At 43.5% G+C, this 18,566-nt stretch overlaps 1 protein-coding gene across 4 annotated transcripts in view; it reads left to right on the top strand.

Moving 5' to 3' along the window:
• Positions 1-18,566, top strand: part of SPOCK3 (SPARC (osteonectin), cwcv and kazal like domains proteoglycan 3) — a 402,955-nt gene that overhangs the window by 194,973 nt on the left and 189,416 nt on the right. For 3 of the 4 annotated variants that reach the window (XM_065405132.1, XM_065405131.1, XM_065405130.1), the window contains one exon: positions 14,514-14,628. The exons of the other annotated variant lie outside the window; for it this stretch is intronic. In XM_065405132.1, coding sequence (XP_065261204.1) covers positions 14,514-14,628 — 115 coding nt within the window. The remainder of the gene's footprint in view (positions 1-14,513; positions 14,629-18,566) is intronic. 4 annotated transcript variants of the gene reach the window in all.

The raw sequence follows: 18,566 nt of genomic DNA, 5'->3' as shown, positions 1-18,566 counted from the left end.
TGTTTCCATGCTGGTCGCTTACTCAGCCTTATATTAACAACACCTGGCAGTTCAAACATACAAAACTGCTCATACTGTAATTTAAAGTTTACTTTTGAATGTGAACACAAACAGGAAGAACATGAACTTGCTTTTAGTAAACTTGTATACAAACATTGTTTACTAAACAAAAAAATAGAGAAATGGAAAAATGAATGCACGATCGTGTAATTAAAGACTGTATCATAATGCATATGCACAAGACAGCCAAAGAAGGTTGCACAGGCAACCATAGTTTTGGCATTTCCTAACTTATGAGCACTTGACTTTGCAACCTTAATAATGTTCTTTTAATGTAGTTTTTAGTTTGTGTAATTTCCAAGGCTTTTTTAAAAAGGAAGCTTGAAAAAATAGAAATTGACACTTACATGGATCATCAGCAAGTTTGGAACCTTTAGAGCCATCATGCAGACTTCTGCCACTTGAGTTAAGTGGATGATATAGTAGTGGGGTGCCATCCTGTGTGTGGACCAGCACTAAAAGGGGAGGGGGGACACACTGCGTCAAAGGGTTTCACAAATATTTGCTGACATCAGAGGAATGATTTGTCTCAGGAATTCTGGGTTCCATTCAGGCTGTGGAAGGGAGTGCTGTCTAGTAGTCAGACACATTTCTGCCTGAGCTCCCATCAAGGTTTGCATCTTCTGTCCAATCCCGATAACCTGCCCTGTCCCCGTCTTCTTTGTCCCAGTTGTATTCTCTTTGCCTACTCTGGCCTAGTCTCCACTCTTTGGGCTTTTCATCCGAGTATCCTTATTGAGCTAGTCCTAGACTCCCCCTTCCTCAGTTCCTTGTCTCAATCACACCCTTCCCTGACTACTTGTCCCAGTGTCTTTGTCTAGACAGCTCCTTTTTAGATCGGTCTCCCATCCACCCCCATTGCCACTGCCATTTCCCTCTTGTTTTCCAGTCCTCTTGTCCAGTGTTCCCCCCACGCATGCTCTCCACACAGCTCCTCATATGATTTGTGTTCCCTCCCCCATATTTCTCTCACCAACTCCTAGTCTTCTAACCCAAGCTGAAGCTTCCCCACCTCCACCCCTTCAGTTAACAGTTCCAATTTCTCCGAGTCTGAGTTTTCTTGCTCGCCCTTCCCAGCCTCCCTCACCGTCTCTCAGTCCCAGTTCCTCTCTCTTTGCCACCTCCAGTCCCATTCTTGCCAGACTGCTTGTCCCAATCTACTAACTTCCATTCCCCCCAGTATGGCTCTTGTCCCCTCTGCATTTGAGTCAAGTGGCTTCCTTCTGCATGCTGTCTGGGTGTCAGCAGGGAGAGTCATTGAGAGCACAGGAGAGATGGTCTCCCTGCACTCGGTCCCACCCTGGCCCAGAGCAGCCAGGATCTGCAGTTACAGGGAAAGTCCAGCCTCACCCCTGAATTTTTGGGCGGGAGCACGTTCAGTCACTCTGTGGGAATGGCACATATACAGTCCAGTCACATTTAGGAGCTGTGAGGGAGTGGTGCATGCTCACTAAAGTTAGAATCTCCAAAGATTCTATCTGCTAAACTCTTAAGTCTCTAGTGAGCATGTGCAAACTGAGATTTTTCAGAGACTTATAACTTTACTGTATTTTCATGGGGGTGACAAAAGGCACAAAAAATGCCACCCCTTGCCAAATAGTGAGTCCCTACACTAAAGCACCGGTGTGATTGAGTGTCTCAATTAAGATTGCCAGAACTTTTTTATCATTCCAAACATATTTCAAAATATATTTCCCCCCCTAGTCTCATTGTTGATAATGTCTTTTGGCCAAAACATTCTAAAAAAGTCCACCCTGTGGCAGATACTGGGCATAGAAATTTTCAGACCAAGTGGTTAAAGTTTGTCAAAGTTTTATATGAAACTTTAAATAGGGTCTTATAATGGGAAATATTGGACATCCTTAATAGGTACTGCTGCTAGCACTCTCTTTATTAGTGTCAAAAGCAAAAATGAAAGGTTTGTCTAAAGTTGGAATCACTTTTTTCATAGCCCTTGAAGTGATATCAGGAAATTGGAGAATATATATAAAACACAAAAATTTATAAAATCATATTGATAGTACAGTAAATATACTCGCATCATATTAGTACTGTATTTTTATTATAATTAACTTAATAATGTTGTTGAAAGTAAATCCTACTTGCCTTAAGTAGGTTAATACAAAATTGAATATGATCTGAACAGTCTGACACAAGGGAAATATTTCATATACTAGACATGACAATTTCATGTTTCCTAGGACTGTGTATATGGTAGAGATGAGGTACAAACTGTCTTGAGTGAAATGGTAAATGACTCCCACTGCTCTCTTGTGCGGGAGAATAGACCCAGGAGTTAGACAGCACATTCACATTTGAAAATGTGGGAGAAAGGAGAAAAGTGATGCATTGAATCAAAATATTTGAGGATCATTCTACTCCTAAGAGAAATATGACATTTGAACAGTGATTCCTCAATGTTATTTCTTTTTCTATGTCTCTCCCACACATGCACACGCACACATGGCAGCCAAACTCATTTAGGGAGTTCCCAGTTGAGAATTTGTAGCAGGAAGGGGGCTCTAGCTCCCCTATTTGCATATGATTCCCACATTCCAAAAGCTGAGTGTAAATGTCCACCTAAGGGTATGTCTACACTACGAGAGTAGTTCGATTTTAGTTAAATCGAATATGTGGAATCGATATTACAAAGTCGAACGTGTGTGTCCACACTAAGGACAGTAATTCGACTTTGTGAGACTTTGTGAGTCCACACTAACGGGGCAAGCGTCGACATTGGAAGCGGTGCACTGTGGGCAGCTATCCCACAGTTCCCGCAGTCCCCGCTGCCCATTGGAATTCTGGGTCGAGCCCCAAATGCCTTCTGGGTAAAAAAATGTGTCGAGGGTGCTTTTGGGTGCCTGTCGTCATCCGTCTGTCACTCCCGCCCTCCCTCCCTCTCTCCCTGAAAGCGCCGGCGGGAAATCAGTTCGCGCACTATTCTGATCAGTGACAGCGCGGACGCCACAGCAGTGCGAGCATGGATCCCGCTGCGACCATCGCTGCAGTTGTGGCAGTTCTCAACGCTTCGCAGCTTCTCATCCACCTTTACCAGAGGCAGCTGCAGAGAAATCAGGAGAGGAGGCTACGGCACCACCGTGAGGGCATGAATTCGGAGAGTAGCTCAGAGCTCTCAGAAACCACGAGACCCTGCGCCCAGGACATCTCGGTGTCACTGGGTCTTGTGGATACTGTGGAACGGCGATTCTGGGCCCTGGAAACAAGCACGGACTGGTGGGACCGCATAGTGCTGCAGGTCTGGGATGAATCCCAGTGGCTGCGAAACTTTCGCATGCGGAAGGGGACTTTCCTCGAACTGTGTGAGTTGCTGTCCCCTGCCCTGAAGCGAAAGGACACCCGGATGCGAGCAGCCCTGACTGTCCAGAAGCGAGTGGCCATAGCCCTCTGGAAGCTTGCAACGCCAGACAGCTACCGGTCAGTCGCGAACCACTTTGGTGTGGGCAAGTCTACCGTGGGGGTTGCTGTCATGCAAGTAGCCAAGGCAATCGTCAAGGTACTGCTATCAAAGGTAGTGACCCTGGGAAACGTGGAGCTCATCATAGATGGCTTTGCCGAGATGGGATTCCCAAACTGCGGTGGGGCTATAGATGGGACTCACATCCCTATCCTGGGACCGGACCACCAGGCCAGCCAGTACATTAACAGAAAGGGCTACTTTTCTATGGTGCTGCAAGCACTGGTGGACCACAGGGGACGTTTTACGAACATCAACGTCGGATGGCCGGGCAAGGTTCATGACGCTCGTGTTTTCAGGAACTCTGGTCTGTTTAGACGGCTCCAGGAAGGTCTTTACTTCCCGGAGCACAAAATAACTCTTGGGGATGTGGAGATGCCTACAGTGATCCTCGGGGACCCTGCATACCCGCTAATGCCCTGGCTCATGAAGCCCTATACTGGCGCCCTGGACTCAGAAAAAGAACTCTTCAACTACCATTTGAGCAAGTGCAGAATGGTGGTGGAGTGTGCCTTTGGCCGTCTCAAGGGGAGATGGAGAAGCTTACTCACTCGCTGTGATCTCAGCGAAACCAATATCCCCATTGTGATAGCTGCTTGCTGTGTGCTCCACAATCTGTGTGAGAGCAAGGGGGAGACCTTTATGGCGGGGTGGGAGGTTGAGGCAAGTAGCCTGGCTGCTGATTACGCCCAGCCAGACAGCCGGGCGATTAGAAGATCCCAGCGGGACGCGCTGTGCATCAGGGAGGCTTTGAAAGCTAGGTTCCTGACTGAGCAGGGTCTCCAGTGACTGTTTAGTTTGTGGACACAGATGCTGAACCTGCCCCCGTTTCTTTACCCAGTTACTGTTGACTATCCTTCCAAGTTACATACCCCCTTCACCACCTTCCCAACAAATAAAATCTGTTCCGTTTTGTTAATGAACAAGGTTCTCTTTCTTACTGTTTTCGCGGGAATGTTTTAAACCGGGGACGCAGACTGTGGCGGGGGGCGGGTTTAGTGTTCTGATGCAAATGATGCTTCTAAACTCCGGGAATGACAGGCTCCGCAGTGCTGGATTGGTTGTTTCAACGGAGCCTGCCAGCAGTCCTGGGCGGGACTGCGTGTATGTGTCGGCCAAGTGACTTTCTGGCAGGGGGCGGAGGGTTACAGACCCCCTGCTGCGTGGCTCTGTGATCCAGGATAAGGACCGCGGCATAAGTTCTCTAACTGCCCTCCCCCGCCACAAAGTCACAGATCAACCCCCCCGCCCCCCAGAACATGAAAACCACCTCCCAGACTCAACAGGGTAACTGATGACTGCACTGTGTATGTGTCCTGATGCTGGACCTGCCCCCGCCTCTGTAGCCTCCTTAAGGTGACTGTCCTGTCCAATTACCAAACCCCTTCCCCCCCTTCAGACAGAATCTCCTCTAAAAGAAAATCTTGGAAACAGTACTTAACAGAAACAAATATTTTATTATGAACCGCACATGAGAAGGGGGGGGAGAAAACTTGGACGGGGGCTTGTGTGAGATGGGTAGGAAAGGACTTTTCAAACTTTGTGGAACGAGAGCCTTCTAGTGCAACAGCAGTCTGCAGGGGTTGACTGAAAGTTTTAACGGCCCTTGCCTTCAGTGCCTGGGGTCTTGCAGTTGCGATCTGAGAAGCGTGGCAGGACACCTCTACTTTTGTAGCAGGAAAACATGGTAAGCCGTAGACTTGTGGCAGCTTAAAACTTTAATAGTAGCACTGGGCTCCTTTCGCACTGAAAGCAATGCCACTCTCTGCAGGCAGCAATCAGGGAAGCATGAGCTCTGCCCCTGTCCCACCACCTCGCGGCTGTCCCAGGGAAAGGTCCCTGTATGCTGCCCCTCTGCCGCCTCCACCGCGTGGCTGTAAAGCAGTCCCAATACTAACATTCCCCTCCCTAATTCAAAGCAGGGCGTCATGTGCGACATCACGCTGATGAGGTTCTCGGAGAGCGACAGGGGACGGATGCTTCGGGAGAGCATGCAGAAGCCAGGGCCGTATGCCGCCATGCTCTGCCGTGCTATGATCCCGGACTACTTGATAGAGTCATGGCGTGGGAACGTGTCCTACCACGGTGGACCTAACAAGATCGCCTTGCCAAGGAACCTGATGCGCAGGCTTGAGCAGTACCTCCAGGAGAGCTATGCTGAGCTCTCCCAGGAGGACTTTCTGTCAATTCCCGGACATATAGACCGTATTTTGGTGTAACTGCACTGGAAGGGACTACAGAGTGGAGCGTCCTGTGGTTGCCTAATCATGAAAATCCGGACATTATTTGATTTTTTTTACATAGTTGGGACTAAATAGTTGCCTAAGGCAAAGAAATCATGAACACCCAATTGCTGATATTATTAATATTCCTGTTGTCTTATAAATAAAAGTTTCTATGTTTAAATGAGTGAATGAAAACCCCATTGTTAACAATATAAATATTCCAGTTATGTTAAAAATAAATGTTTAGATGTTTAAAGCACTCACTGCTTGATCCTTCCCCTGATTCGGTGTCCGGGGTAACGGATGGGGACGGTTGGTAGGGGATCTCGGTAAGGGTGATGAAGAGCTTCTGGCTGTCGGGGAAATCAGCGGTGCAAGCGCTGTCGACTGCCTCGTCCTCCTCATCTCCTTCCTCATCTTCCCCGTCCGCTAACATTTCCGACGAGGAACCGGCCGTGGACAATATCCCATCCTCAGAGTCCACGGTCAGTGGTGGGGTAGTGGTGGCGGCCGCACCTAGGATGGAATGCAGTGCCTCGTAGAAACGGGATGTGTGGGGCTGGGATCCGGAGCGTCCGTTTGCCTCTTTGGTTTTTTGGTAGCCTTGTCTCAGCTCCTTGATTTTCACGCGGCACTGCGTTGCATCCCGGCTGTATCCTCTCTCTGCCATGGCTTTAGAGATCTTCTCGTAGATCTTTGCATTCCTTCTTTTGGAGCGCAGCTCTGAAAGCACGGACTCATCGCCCCACACAGCGATGAGATCCAAGACTTCCCGATCAGTCCATGCTGGGGCCCTCTTTCTATTAGATTGCACGGCCATCTCTGCTGGAGAGCTCTGCATCGTTGCCAGTGCTGCTGAGCTCGCCACGCTGTCCAAACAGAAAATGAGATTCAAACTGCCCAGACAGGAAAAGGAATTCAAATTTTCCCGGGGCTTTTCCTGTGTGGCTGGTCAGAGCATCCGAGCTCGAACTGCTGTCCAGCGCGTCAACAGAGTGGTGCACTGTGGGATAGCTCCCGGAGCTATTACCGTCGATTTCCATCCACACCTAGCCTAATTCGATATTGCCATTTCGAATTTAGCGCTACTCCTCTCGTTTTCGAGGAGTACAGAAGTCGAATTTAAGAGAGCTCTATGTCGAACTAAATAGCTTCGTGGTGTGGACGGGTGCAGGGTTAATTCGATGTAACGGCGCTAAATTCGACATAAACTCCTAGTGTAGACCAGGCCTAAGAGTACACCTATCTGATCGGGCTACCCTCTTATACCTGACAACCAAGTGGTTAGCGCACTTATCCAGGATATGGGAGACCTAGGTTCAAATCCCCAATTTGTCTGATTCAGAGTAAAAAGTAGAAACCAGGTTTCCAACTGCTGAACTGTAAGATATTTTGGGGTAGGGCCCTGTCTAGGGCACTCACCTGTGAGGTGGAAGACCTGGGTTCAAACTGCCTCGAATCAGGCAGAGAAAGGATTTTGAACCCAGGTCTCCCACATCTCTAACCACTCTTTTGAGTATATGACCACCACCATCACAATGACATACCTGGGGAGAAAAGCCTGACCTGGCATGGGCACCTACCTCCAGGAGACAGTCCATGGCTGAGAGTCCCAAGTGAAGATAGGCCAGAGTTTGGTGCCTACTTCTCTTTGAGAGGTGGGTTTTTCTTATTGGCTAGCTTAGGCAGCTCCTTCCTCAGCTTGCTGCTTTCTGTGGATCACATTCGTAGGGGCTTCATTCTCCCCATGCATTGTATAGGGAGCCTGAGCACCTAACTCGGGGCTGGAGATTCTAGTGCGCGGCAGGGCACCTAAAGCTAGGTGTTGCAGTGCTGAGCCTAAGTCCCCTTTCTTGATCTATCTCATTCTGTCTCGTTCATATTCCTCGATATGCAGCCATCTACTCAGAGGCTCCCTTCTCACTCCCTCTGTCCCACCCCCTCCACTTCAACATTTGTTCCTGAATTGCTTTGCTCCCTTACTTCCTCCATTCCTGGTCTCAGGCTTCTCTTTCAATTAGGAAAAGAGACCAAGATAGGTCAGGTTTAGCTACTGTGTGTTCGCTAACCCCAACCTAATCTCCATGTCTTTTCCTAATCTAGACAAAACCTCAAAGAAACAATAGTCTCTGGCCAACAATGCTTCCAGGCAGGGGAAGGTGTTAACAGCTCCCGCTACTTTGCTTGCTGGTCCCAATGACTTCACTTACCCACTGGGAAGTAGGTTTTTCAAGTGCTGTTCTTGCAATAGAAATGCCTATCTTGTACTGCATGTGTGTGCTGAATACAATATTTTTATTCTGTTGGTATAACACTTTTTAGCGCTGCTCACTCATAGATTTTCTAGAAATGTGGATACAGATAACCGGTTCAGGCAAAATTTCTCCCATCCTTTAAACCCAAAACTGTTTTCCCCCCCCACAAATTCTTATTAATCCTCCCACTCCAATCTTATTCTAGCTCCATGCCTCGTCATTTTAGCTGGCTCCTTTACCTAAAGGCCAGTAGCAAGGTCTCCAAGAGAGCCTAGTAGGTAGAAATTAGGTGTTCTTTTTAAATCTAAAGCTGCACTAGGCATTCCTTTATGGTCCTACTTCAGAGTGGGAGTCGTCATCCCCAGAACCATTCAAATAGTGTGTGTTCTGGAAATTCTAAAACAGCTGGATTAATTGGCTTAAATTGGAGGTAAATTTTACTTTTAAGTCACAAAGATGATTTTGGGGTACCACTTATAAGTTCTATTTGAAGGTTATTTTTCACGGTAGAATCTTTAGTTTGGAGATGAATAGTGCAATAATATGTTGCTCTATAAAGAAATGTGATTATCAGAATTTGCCTTTCTGTTCATCATCTTGATGGTAAATCAAGCAGCAATTTTTACTTGTTGTTCAACTTGCAATAGAAAGAAAAGTCAGTTTAAAAGAGGATAAATTTGATTTGCAAGGGGTTAGGTCCCTGTGATATAGTTCCTTCTGAAGTATGACATATCTTGGTATATCTGCACTTTAAGCTGCATTTTGAGATTTAAATGTCTGCATTTGGGGATTATAATAAGTAAGTAGCAATTGCTAAAAGAACCACTATGTTTGAGTATTGTATTACTCACACAGCAACAGAACCTGGCCAGAGCATGAATTTCTTCTTCATTATCACTAAACCTGCAAGTTATCCTGAATCAATAAATTATGCCAAATCATTTCCAGCTATGTGGAATGCATAGACAATAATAGGAATCCAACTGGGAGGCTTTTGTAGCTGGGCTGAACCAATTTCTTGTATTCTTTAATGCTTTGTTGTTCGGCTTGCTTGAGGACAGACATATAACCACCTTTATCTATTGATTTGTTACACTCTCCATCATAGTTTAGAGTGTAAACTTCATTCTAGATTGTGGTGCAATACATCTGTAATTAAAGTACCTTCATACGTTGTTTCAGTAGGCCTTACAAGTGGGAAAACATGGATGCCAAAAATCTACGAGGGATGAAAGTTCCAGAATGATCATTTACCATCACTTCTTTCTTTGTTAAGCTTCTTACATGTGGCTTTGCTGTGTTTCCACATATGTTGAAGTTTTTTTTTAATTCAAAGCTAAGTAAAGACATCTTGATTCAGTTTGGAAGTGGCATCAGTGTATCCCTAAGTAAAGGCAGTTGTGGGTGGTTGGAACGCGAATTAATATTTTAAGAGCTAAATCCACAAAGGGAATTTAAGCGCAATGTTGCAATGCCTAACTTTAGTTCTTCTTCTGCCTAGTAGGGCCACATTCCCTTTGAGGATTCTATCTTCAATTTGGATTCACAGCTATGAGCCATCTTCTGGAATTAGCTCTCACCTGGTCCAGGCGCTTTTCTTGCAAAAACCCAAGCCAGTGGTTGTGCATCCTATGCTCCTCTGGTACCCTATAGTTGGGTAGTCAGAGCACTCACCTGGGATGTGGGACACCCAAGTTCAACATCCTCTCCCACCCTACACACACTTGTTTTGAAGCAGGTACTTGAAATCAAGTCTCCCACCTCCCATGTGAATGCCCTAACGACAGGGACATAGGGTATTCTGGTGTGGGTCTCTGTCTCTCCTGTTGAAGCTTTTCCACTTTGTATGAAATTCTTAAATATTGATTGAAACAGGGACTGGACCCTGGGTCTCCTAGGAGAGTGTGCTAACTACTAAGGTATATAATTATTCATACACTTTCTCTCTCGTTCTTTTTTCTCTCTCTGTCTCTGACCCAATAAATGATTATTTATAAAAAGGCATCTACTGGGTTAGGCAGCAGGGATTTTGAGTATCCAAATTTCGTATTTAGGTGCTTGAAATCCCTGTGTGGTTCTAAATGTATTTTTGGGTGGCAAGGTGATGGACTGAGAAGTACTGTGGGACGTTTGGGCAAGCACAAAGTGCTGTCTGACCTAGAGCAAGTAATGATGTAAAACAGTGTCTGCAAATACAATGAACTCCACCTATAGTGGGCATTGCTTGCCCAGACACTTCGAATACAAGCCAAATATTTATATCACAATTTCTTTATGGCTTGGACTATCACTTAAACATATACAGAAGATAAATTTTCCATTTGTTTTCCTTAACCTAGTTTAATTTTGCAACATCTTCCTCCACCCCGAGGCCTTATTCTTTTTTTCTATTCCTCAGCATCCTCCCTTCACTGGCAAAGCTTGTTTACCTCACAGCTACATAGCTCTGTATTCTCACCTCTCTGCTGTTCCTACCATGTGATTATGCTCAGATGTCTCCTCACATCCTACTTGCATTCTCTGCCATCTCTCTCTCTCTGCAGTTGTGGTTTGATTTCCCTCTTCTTCTGATGGCTTCACTTTTCTTCAAGGTAGCCACTTCAAGCAGACATTGAGTCTTTAGTAATTTTCATTTTGTCTGTCTTAACTGGTTTGCAATGAATGCTGTCTCAAAGTTGTTGGAAAATCAGTTGATGATTCTGCGTAATAGTAGCTACATGTGAACTAATTCAAGTAAATCAATTTTAACATTTATTTTTGTCTCACTATGTTTTATTTTAATACTTTTTACAACTTTTTCTCCAAATCATTTTTATTCTTCTTTTTATTTATATCCAAATTGTATACATTATTCTCACTGTATTTCTACATGGCCCTTCAGTTCGGAGAATTTGATTGGACAATGATTTCTTCCACATTGAATATGTGCCTGGATGCTATGATGATAAGCACCATCGAAATAAAGCTTCATGAACATTTTCTGATCCATTTTTTGTGTTTGTTCCCCAGTATCTGAAGAACGCTTGATTTAAAATAAGACCTAGATATTAATGTAGTTGTCTTGATATGTCATTTTTATATGTTGCTGTATGTATATTAAAATCAAAATATCTTATTAAAAGATACAATAAAGATACAAAAATGAAGGGTGCATTAAACTGTTCATTCTTCCATCATTTAACTGTAACAGATCAATCACCTTAAGGAGCATCAACACTGAGAATTCCTTTTTTTTTTTTGTCTTTATAAATATTTAAACTTGAGGGGCCAGTTCCTCATTTGATGCAAAGTTAGTACTGTAGTGACGTTACAGTCAATAGAACTGAATTGCCACTTTTGCACTGCTAACAAAATAGCAAACCATGTGTGAGCTAGAGTCCAGAAAAGCAGCTAACATTCCCACTCTACTCCTGGGGGAATTCTACGCCACTGCATATACACAGAATGTATGTCCCCCATAGACTTATTTTGTTTTCCTGCAGAAAAATGACTTTCTGACAAGGAAGCAAAGGGAAGCCACAAGAGCAGTCATGTGACACTTACTGGCAGTATGTTTTGGGGGGCTCAGGGCAGCTGGCAGAGAGGTTATGCATTTAGGGATTAATAACAAGAATTTTTGTTATAAACTGGGGACACATCAGTTGGCAGTAACAGAGGAGGAGAAGGACCTCGGAGTATTGGTTGATCACAGGATGACTGAGCCGCCAATGTGATATGGCTGTGAAAAAAGCTAATGCGGTCTTGGGATGCATCAGGCGAGGTATTTCCAGTAGAGATAAGGAGGTGCTAGTACCATTATACAAGGCACTGGTGAGACCTCATCTGAAATACTGTGTGCAGTTCTGGTCTCCCATGTTTAAGAAGGATGAATTCAAACTGGAACAGGTACAGAGAAGGGCTACTAGGATGATCCGAGGAATGGAAAACCTGTCTTATGAAAGGAGACTCGAGGAGCTTGGCTTGTTTAGCCTAACCAAAAGAAGGCTGAGGGGAGATATGATTGCTCGCTATAAATATATCAGAGGGATAAATACCAGGAAGGGAGAGGAATTATTTAAGCTCAGTACCAATGTGGACACAAGAACAAATGGATATAAACTGGCCATCAGGAAATTTAGACTTGAAATTAGACAAACGTTTCTAACCATCAGAAGAGTGAAGTTCTGGAACAGCCTTCCAAGGGGAGCAGTGGGGGCAGAAGACCTATCTGGCTTCAAGACTAAGCTTGATAAGTTTATGGAGGGGATGGTATGATGGGATAGCCTAATTTTGGCAATTAATTGATCTTTGATTACTAGCGGTAAATATGCCCAGTGGCCCATGATGGAATGTTAGATGGGGTGGGATCTGAGTTACTACAGAGAATTCTTTCCTGGGTGCTGGCTGGTGAGTCTTGCCCACATGCTCAGGGTTTAAGCTGATCGCCATATTGGGGTTGGGAAGGAATTTTTCTCCAGGGCAGATTGCCAGAGGCCCTGGGGGTTTTTCACCTTCCTCTGCAGCGTGGGGCATGGGTCACTTGCTGGAGGATTCTCTGCACCTTGAAGTCTTCAAACCACGATTTGGGGACTTCAATAGCTCAGACATAGGTTAGGGGTTTCTTACAGAAGTGGGTGGGTGAGATTCTGTGGCCTGCGTTGTGCAGGAGGTCAGACTAGACTATCATAATGGTCCCTTCTGACCTTAAAGTCTATGATTCTATGAAATCACTGTGGGGCAGGACTGAGAAAACCCAGTTGGTGGCTCCTTCCCTGCGCCAGGCTCAGCTACTAGTTCTAGCTGAGCTGGGGAGGCCAGGACTTCCTCTTCCCTTGCACGGCATCTGGGGCCGAGTCGGACCCACCCCCAGATGTCTCCCGTAGCGTCAGGAAGCTCTGCAAATTCCCTGTCTTTCCCCCCACCTCGCTTCCTACACCCATCGCTCCTCGGCTGCAGGGGGAGGGAAACCCTGTACAGTGAGCTACTCCCCTATTCACCCAACCCCCGTGCATTCAGACCCCCTTGTACCCAGACTCTCCTGCTGAGACTCACCCCCACACACACTCAGAACCCCCCGATTATGAGTCCCTCTCCCCCTGCACCTGGACCACCCAGACAAACCACCCAGATCCCCATCTTCCCGAACGCCAACCAGCTGCATCTGGATCCCCACCCCCCTGAGCCCCATTCCCCCAGTATCTGGACCTCCCACTGAGCTCCCCACATCCAAACCTCTCCCTGCTGAGCCCCAACCACCTTCACTTTGACATCTTCTTCCCCCCCCCCCCCGTGGAGTCCCATTACCATTGCATCCGGTCCCCAACAAGCCCCTGTGCATTCAAATCCCGCCCCCCCCACACACACACCTGGATCCCTTACTGAGCCACCCGCACGCAGATTGCCCCACACAGAATCTTCTCAACCCACACCTGGATCCCTCCCACATTAAGCCCTCCACACTTGGATCCTATGTTCTTGAGCCTGCCTGCCTGCCCACACCTGGTGCACCTGGCACAGAGGGGTAGGGTTCTGGGGGGTTTCTGGGGCAGGCCAGTCCTTGTGTTGTGTCAGGGCTCACCGCTGTGTCCTTTTCCTGGGGGAAGCTGCACAGTGATCTCCACCTCTGTGCAGCCAGTGGTCCGTGCTCCCCAGTGCCATGCTGGAGTCTCCACATTTGACAAACAAAATTTGCAGAATTTTAAAATATTGTGTGCAGAATTTTTAATTTTTTGGTGCAAAATGCCCTCAGGAGTACCACTCACCCTACTCTGCACAGTAGAAAAGAGAAGGTAAGGCCTGAGCCTTCACATTTCTTTGAATTATATTCAGGTCTACCTCACCGTTTAATAATTCTCTTTTGGTGGGCTAGTTGGGTGTCCTATGATATTCCTTCAGAAATACCTTCTGATGTGATTTTTCCTGCTGTCTTTTTGCGTGCGGCTACTTGTTTTAAAAGTCTACTTAGCAGTCAGTACTGGCGTCTATAAGCCTTCATAGGTCTAAATACCATATGAATTTAAATGTGCTGGTAAGATAGGAAGAAGGGGAGGTTATTTAGGATTTTTAAAAATATTTTGTGAAATTAAGCATATTTTACACACTTTTTAAAAAAAATTCTGAGAATCTGCTTTTCTCTTGAAGTGAAAGTTGAAAGATGTGCGTAGCCCAAGTTTGTACATCATTGATTGTGCTGTGTTTTGCTTTGTTCTGCTATTGAAAATGTTGAAATAGAGTTGTGACTTGATACAATTAACTGAATTATAATGGCAAGTATTTTAAAATAAATGAGAACAAGTAGGAAAGTCAGTTAACAAAGAATGATTCTATTTAAATAGTTAGAACATTGATTTGGTTTATTATTATTTTTTATTTATATGATGGTAGCATCTAGGAGTCCCAGTTGAGAATGAAGGCTCCATTGTACCAAGTGCTGAACAAGCAAACATGTTAAATAGCTAATTTACTGCAGGGTATTTACTAAAGGAAGGTTTTAAAATATTTTTCTACAATTGTTTTTAGCTTTAGACCCTGCTAAAGATCCATGCCTAAAGATGAAATGTAGTCGCCATAAGGTATGCATTGCTCAAGACCAACAGACTGCTATTTGCATTAGTCATCGGAGACTTACACACAGGTAAATGCTTTAAAGTTAATGTTATTGATTAGTTTACTGTCTTCACCACTAATAACTACAACTCGTAAACAAATTTAAATACTGTAGTTTCTCTACAACGTACTATGGGGAGGAAATTGAGATGATTTTTTTAATAGTTATGCACTGATTAATTACTGTGATCGTTGCATATTTGTACATAGTGTGTTACAGGATATACATGTATGTTCATAGAGTAAGCTGCTGATATAACTACTGCTACATTCAAGGAAATAGTGTTTATACAAATTGCAACAAAACCTATTATCCCAGGAGATAATCTTCCACTGCTGTGATTTCAACTTTTTTTTTTTTTTTGGTATTGAAATCTCTTTAGAATTCCCAAGGTTCTTCCCTTCCAAAGGCTGCATTGTTATACTATTGTTATACTATTGGGCACACATTTGTCTGACTGTTCTTGGTTAAGGTAAATCCCAACATTTATTTGGTGTACCTCTTTTGCTTATGTGCAATATTCACCCCGTTTTTTTTTTTTTTATGTAGTACCATTTGAGTTCTACACCAGTTACACACAAGGAGCAAATGTGTGGTACAGTTTGTGTAGGGTCAGAACGTGGCCTATTTTCCCCCTTATACTTCTCTTTTGGGAACATATTTAACGTTTTAGATATGAAATATTAAAATGTCTTTTGTAAGATGAGCGAACTACTGTACACATGCCCCAATTTAGCAAAGCACTTGAATATGTGCTGAACTCCTATTGACTTTAAGGGGCCTTAACAACCTGCTTAAAACTAAACATGTGCTGAAGTGCTAAGTTGGGGCCATAATGATGAAAAAGTTTAACCAGTAACATAATAGACAGTATTTCTTGGCTGGTGAAAACTATAGTTAAGGGGAAAGTATCAGGCTTTTAAGATAGAACAGTTATAAAGCTATATTTGTTAAGGAATGTTTTCAATTTCCTAATATCTAGTTATGCTGAAATATACCCATCTGTGGCGGATCAAAGAAACAAGCTAGTATTTTTGTGAGGTGAAAAGCAGTGTTTTAAACTGTGCAGCCACAATTATTTAACAAAAACTATTTGTAGGGTTATGCTTTTGACATTAACCAATGATGGTGTAAAATTAGAGATTTTGGTATTATTATTATAGAAATTGAAAGAGTTATTGTCAAATAACTTTGCTAATTTCAGTTGCATTCGAACCGTAGGGGAAAATATCAAGGCCAAATGCAAAAGGACAAAATAATTGGAGAAAATGTTTATATTTCTCAGAGGGCATTACATATAAGAGGAAAAATAATAATAAAAAAACCTGTGTAAAGTAGATAGGTGCTGAAAAGTCTTATAGACCAGCTGCAATTGCCTACAGTATTTGCATAAATATTTGTATAAGGCCTTCTTTCCCCATTGCCCTTGATCTAGTACAGGAAGGTGGGCTTTGGTTCTTGAAATGCTGTCTGAATATAATCAAAACTCATTATGTGAATTTTCAAGAATGGTAGAAATTGGAACTAAAAACTAGGAAACTTATGTGGACTATTCAGTATTAAGCCAGATCCTGTCCTGTAGATCTGTGCACAGAGGGGACCCTAACATGCTTGGATCTAACCTTCCTCCCAGAACAGTGGGATGGCCCTTTCTATCATGGTGCATTCTCTTCCTGAAGAGGTGTTTTCCATGCAATTTGTGGCCTGACCATAGTGAAAGTGGTGGGAAGGAAGAACAAAATACATCGTCCTTTTTCCGTCCCCAAAGAAATTAGGTGAGAAAGGTAATATAGCATTGGGCTCCATTATCCTTTGTTTGTTTGTTTGTATGTCTGTCTGTCTGTATGTATGTATAATACATTGACCCTTCTTCTAACCATTCCACACATCTGCTCACTGGGGACAGCTGTACATGGAGGAGGAGAGGCAGGGCACTACCGGGGGCCAGCCTCTGTGCAGACCTCTGAGAACCTATCAGGTTTTTGGGTCAGACCCATAGCTTTTCCCCCAGCAAAGTTGTAAGGATGGAACATCTGAGAATAAATTCTTGCAAAATTTCATCCTTAAGAGCCTACACTCATGTTTTATTCCTCACAGGCAGGATTGTTTTCAGCCACAGTCATGGCCAAGATAATCTATTTCTCTTGTAAAATCTGTGTGAGGGATTCTGGAGAATTAATTCTCCCCGGGGGAGTCCACACAAAGATCCACTTAGATCTTCCCATTGGGGCACATTAGCTCTAGTTTCTGCACTGACAGTTTCCATTGGCTGTTCCAGGAACTATTCCTTCAGGGGAGTTGTATGGAAAAACAAGGCAGCCCCAGGTGGTTGTTGTTGTTTTTTCACCATCTTCTATGGGGCTAGATGGGTGACAATGTGTATGGACCCCCCTGTCCCCAACCCAGACTCACCCAATCTCTGACCCTCCCCAGCACTGTTCCTGGGCTGTGTGAAGAGGCCTCTATAAAATGCTGGGGGCATGGTGCTACTGAGGTGCCGAGATTCCTCCGTCCATGCAGAAGTATGAAGATCTGTGTCATGGATACCCTCTAAGTGTAGATCTAATAGGGCAGAATTTAGTCCAAAATTTGTATTTATCTGTCTCTTATCTCACTGAAATGCATTGGGCTACTTGTATAGGAGAGGATTTCTCACCTAATTAAAGGTTACTGAATCAGAGCCTTTGAGTAATAGTGAGAGAATGAATAAATAGGGAAAAAATATGGCATTACAAATGTTCTTGTGATTTATCTTTTTTTAAAATTTATTTTCATTTAAATCTACATATGTGAATTCAACATTGTGTGAAAGTGTGGTTGTTGCCTTGTATTTATATATAGCCAAATTATACATAACTTTATATTGCATAGATTTAAGGATGTTGTGAAGTATAGCTTTGTTTCAGATCGTTTTAATTATTTATAATACCTTACATGACATGTTAATAAATTTAATTGTGATATGTTTTATCAAAAGTAATGTAGCTAGTGATTTAAGACTTCACTGTATGACAGATCCCTGATAGAGAAGTGGGAGAAGACAGAATGTTTGTGTTAATTATTGATTTGTTGTTTAGAAAATGAAAATTGAGATTCTGTGGTGTCAAAAATAATAAATATTATTTCTCCAAAAGTAAAAACACTTTAATGCATTGAGTTTGTATTTTTTGACATAATACCTAGGAACCCAGTACTCCTCTCTAACCTGTATCACTACAGTATGTACTTTCATTCTTATGATACTTTTAATAGGAAACAGGGTTAAATGGTGTATGTAGAAATATTTTTAAAATACTTTCTCTGTGTTAGGGACAAGAGTTCCAAAACTGATCTGATCAGTATAATAAACTATCTTTCATTTTCTCCTATATTAAATGCATTCATTCATTATATGTTTTAGCAGTCGGCTTCAGTTACTCATCATTTTCTATCAGGCTTGTTCTTGTGATAAGTTGATATATGACACATGCATATAGGCTGATTCGCCTCTTTAAAATGCACTTAAACTGTGTACATCATCATCAATTGCATCAATGAAAAATTCATGTCATTCTTTTTTGTTTTTGTTAAGTAGTTGCCAATGTAGGAATCATATTTGCATTACTCATATAACATAATTTACACATAAGCCTGATCTGCCTGTCATCATTTGGTTTGGAGGACATATTTTATTTTCTATCCTTTATTGTTGTTTACTTGTACCTTGTTCTCTGATGGAGAAGGCTTCAGAGATAGACAAAACAGATTCAGCAATTCATCTTTTACAGATGGAGTAGAGGCATTCTGAGCAGAAAATCACCAAGGCCTGGTCTACACTAGGAGCTTATATCGAATTTAGCGCCGTTACATCGAATTAACCCTGCACCCGTCCACACCAGGAAGCTACTTAGTTCGAAATAGAGCTCTTTTAAATTCGACTTCTGTAATCCTCGAAAACGAGAGGAGTAGCGCTAAATTCGAAATGG

This window comes from Emys orbicularis, chromosome 5 (assembly GCF_028017835.1).
Source record: "Emys orbicularis isolate rEmyOrb1 chromosome 5, rEmyOrb1.hap1, whole genome shotgun sequence".
Classification (NCBI taxonomy): Eukaryota; Metazoa; Chordata; order Testudines; family Emydidae; genus Emys; species Emys orbicularis.
The sequence above is the reverse complement of the archived record's forward strand: the minus strand, read 5'-3'. Positions and strand labels throughout refer to the sequence as shown.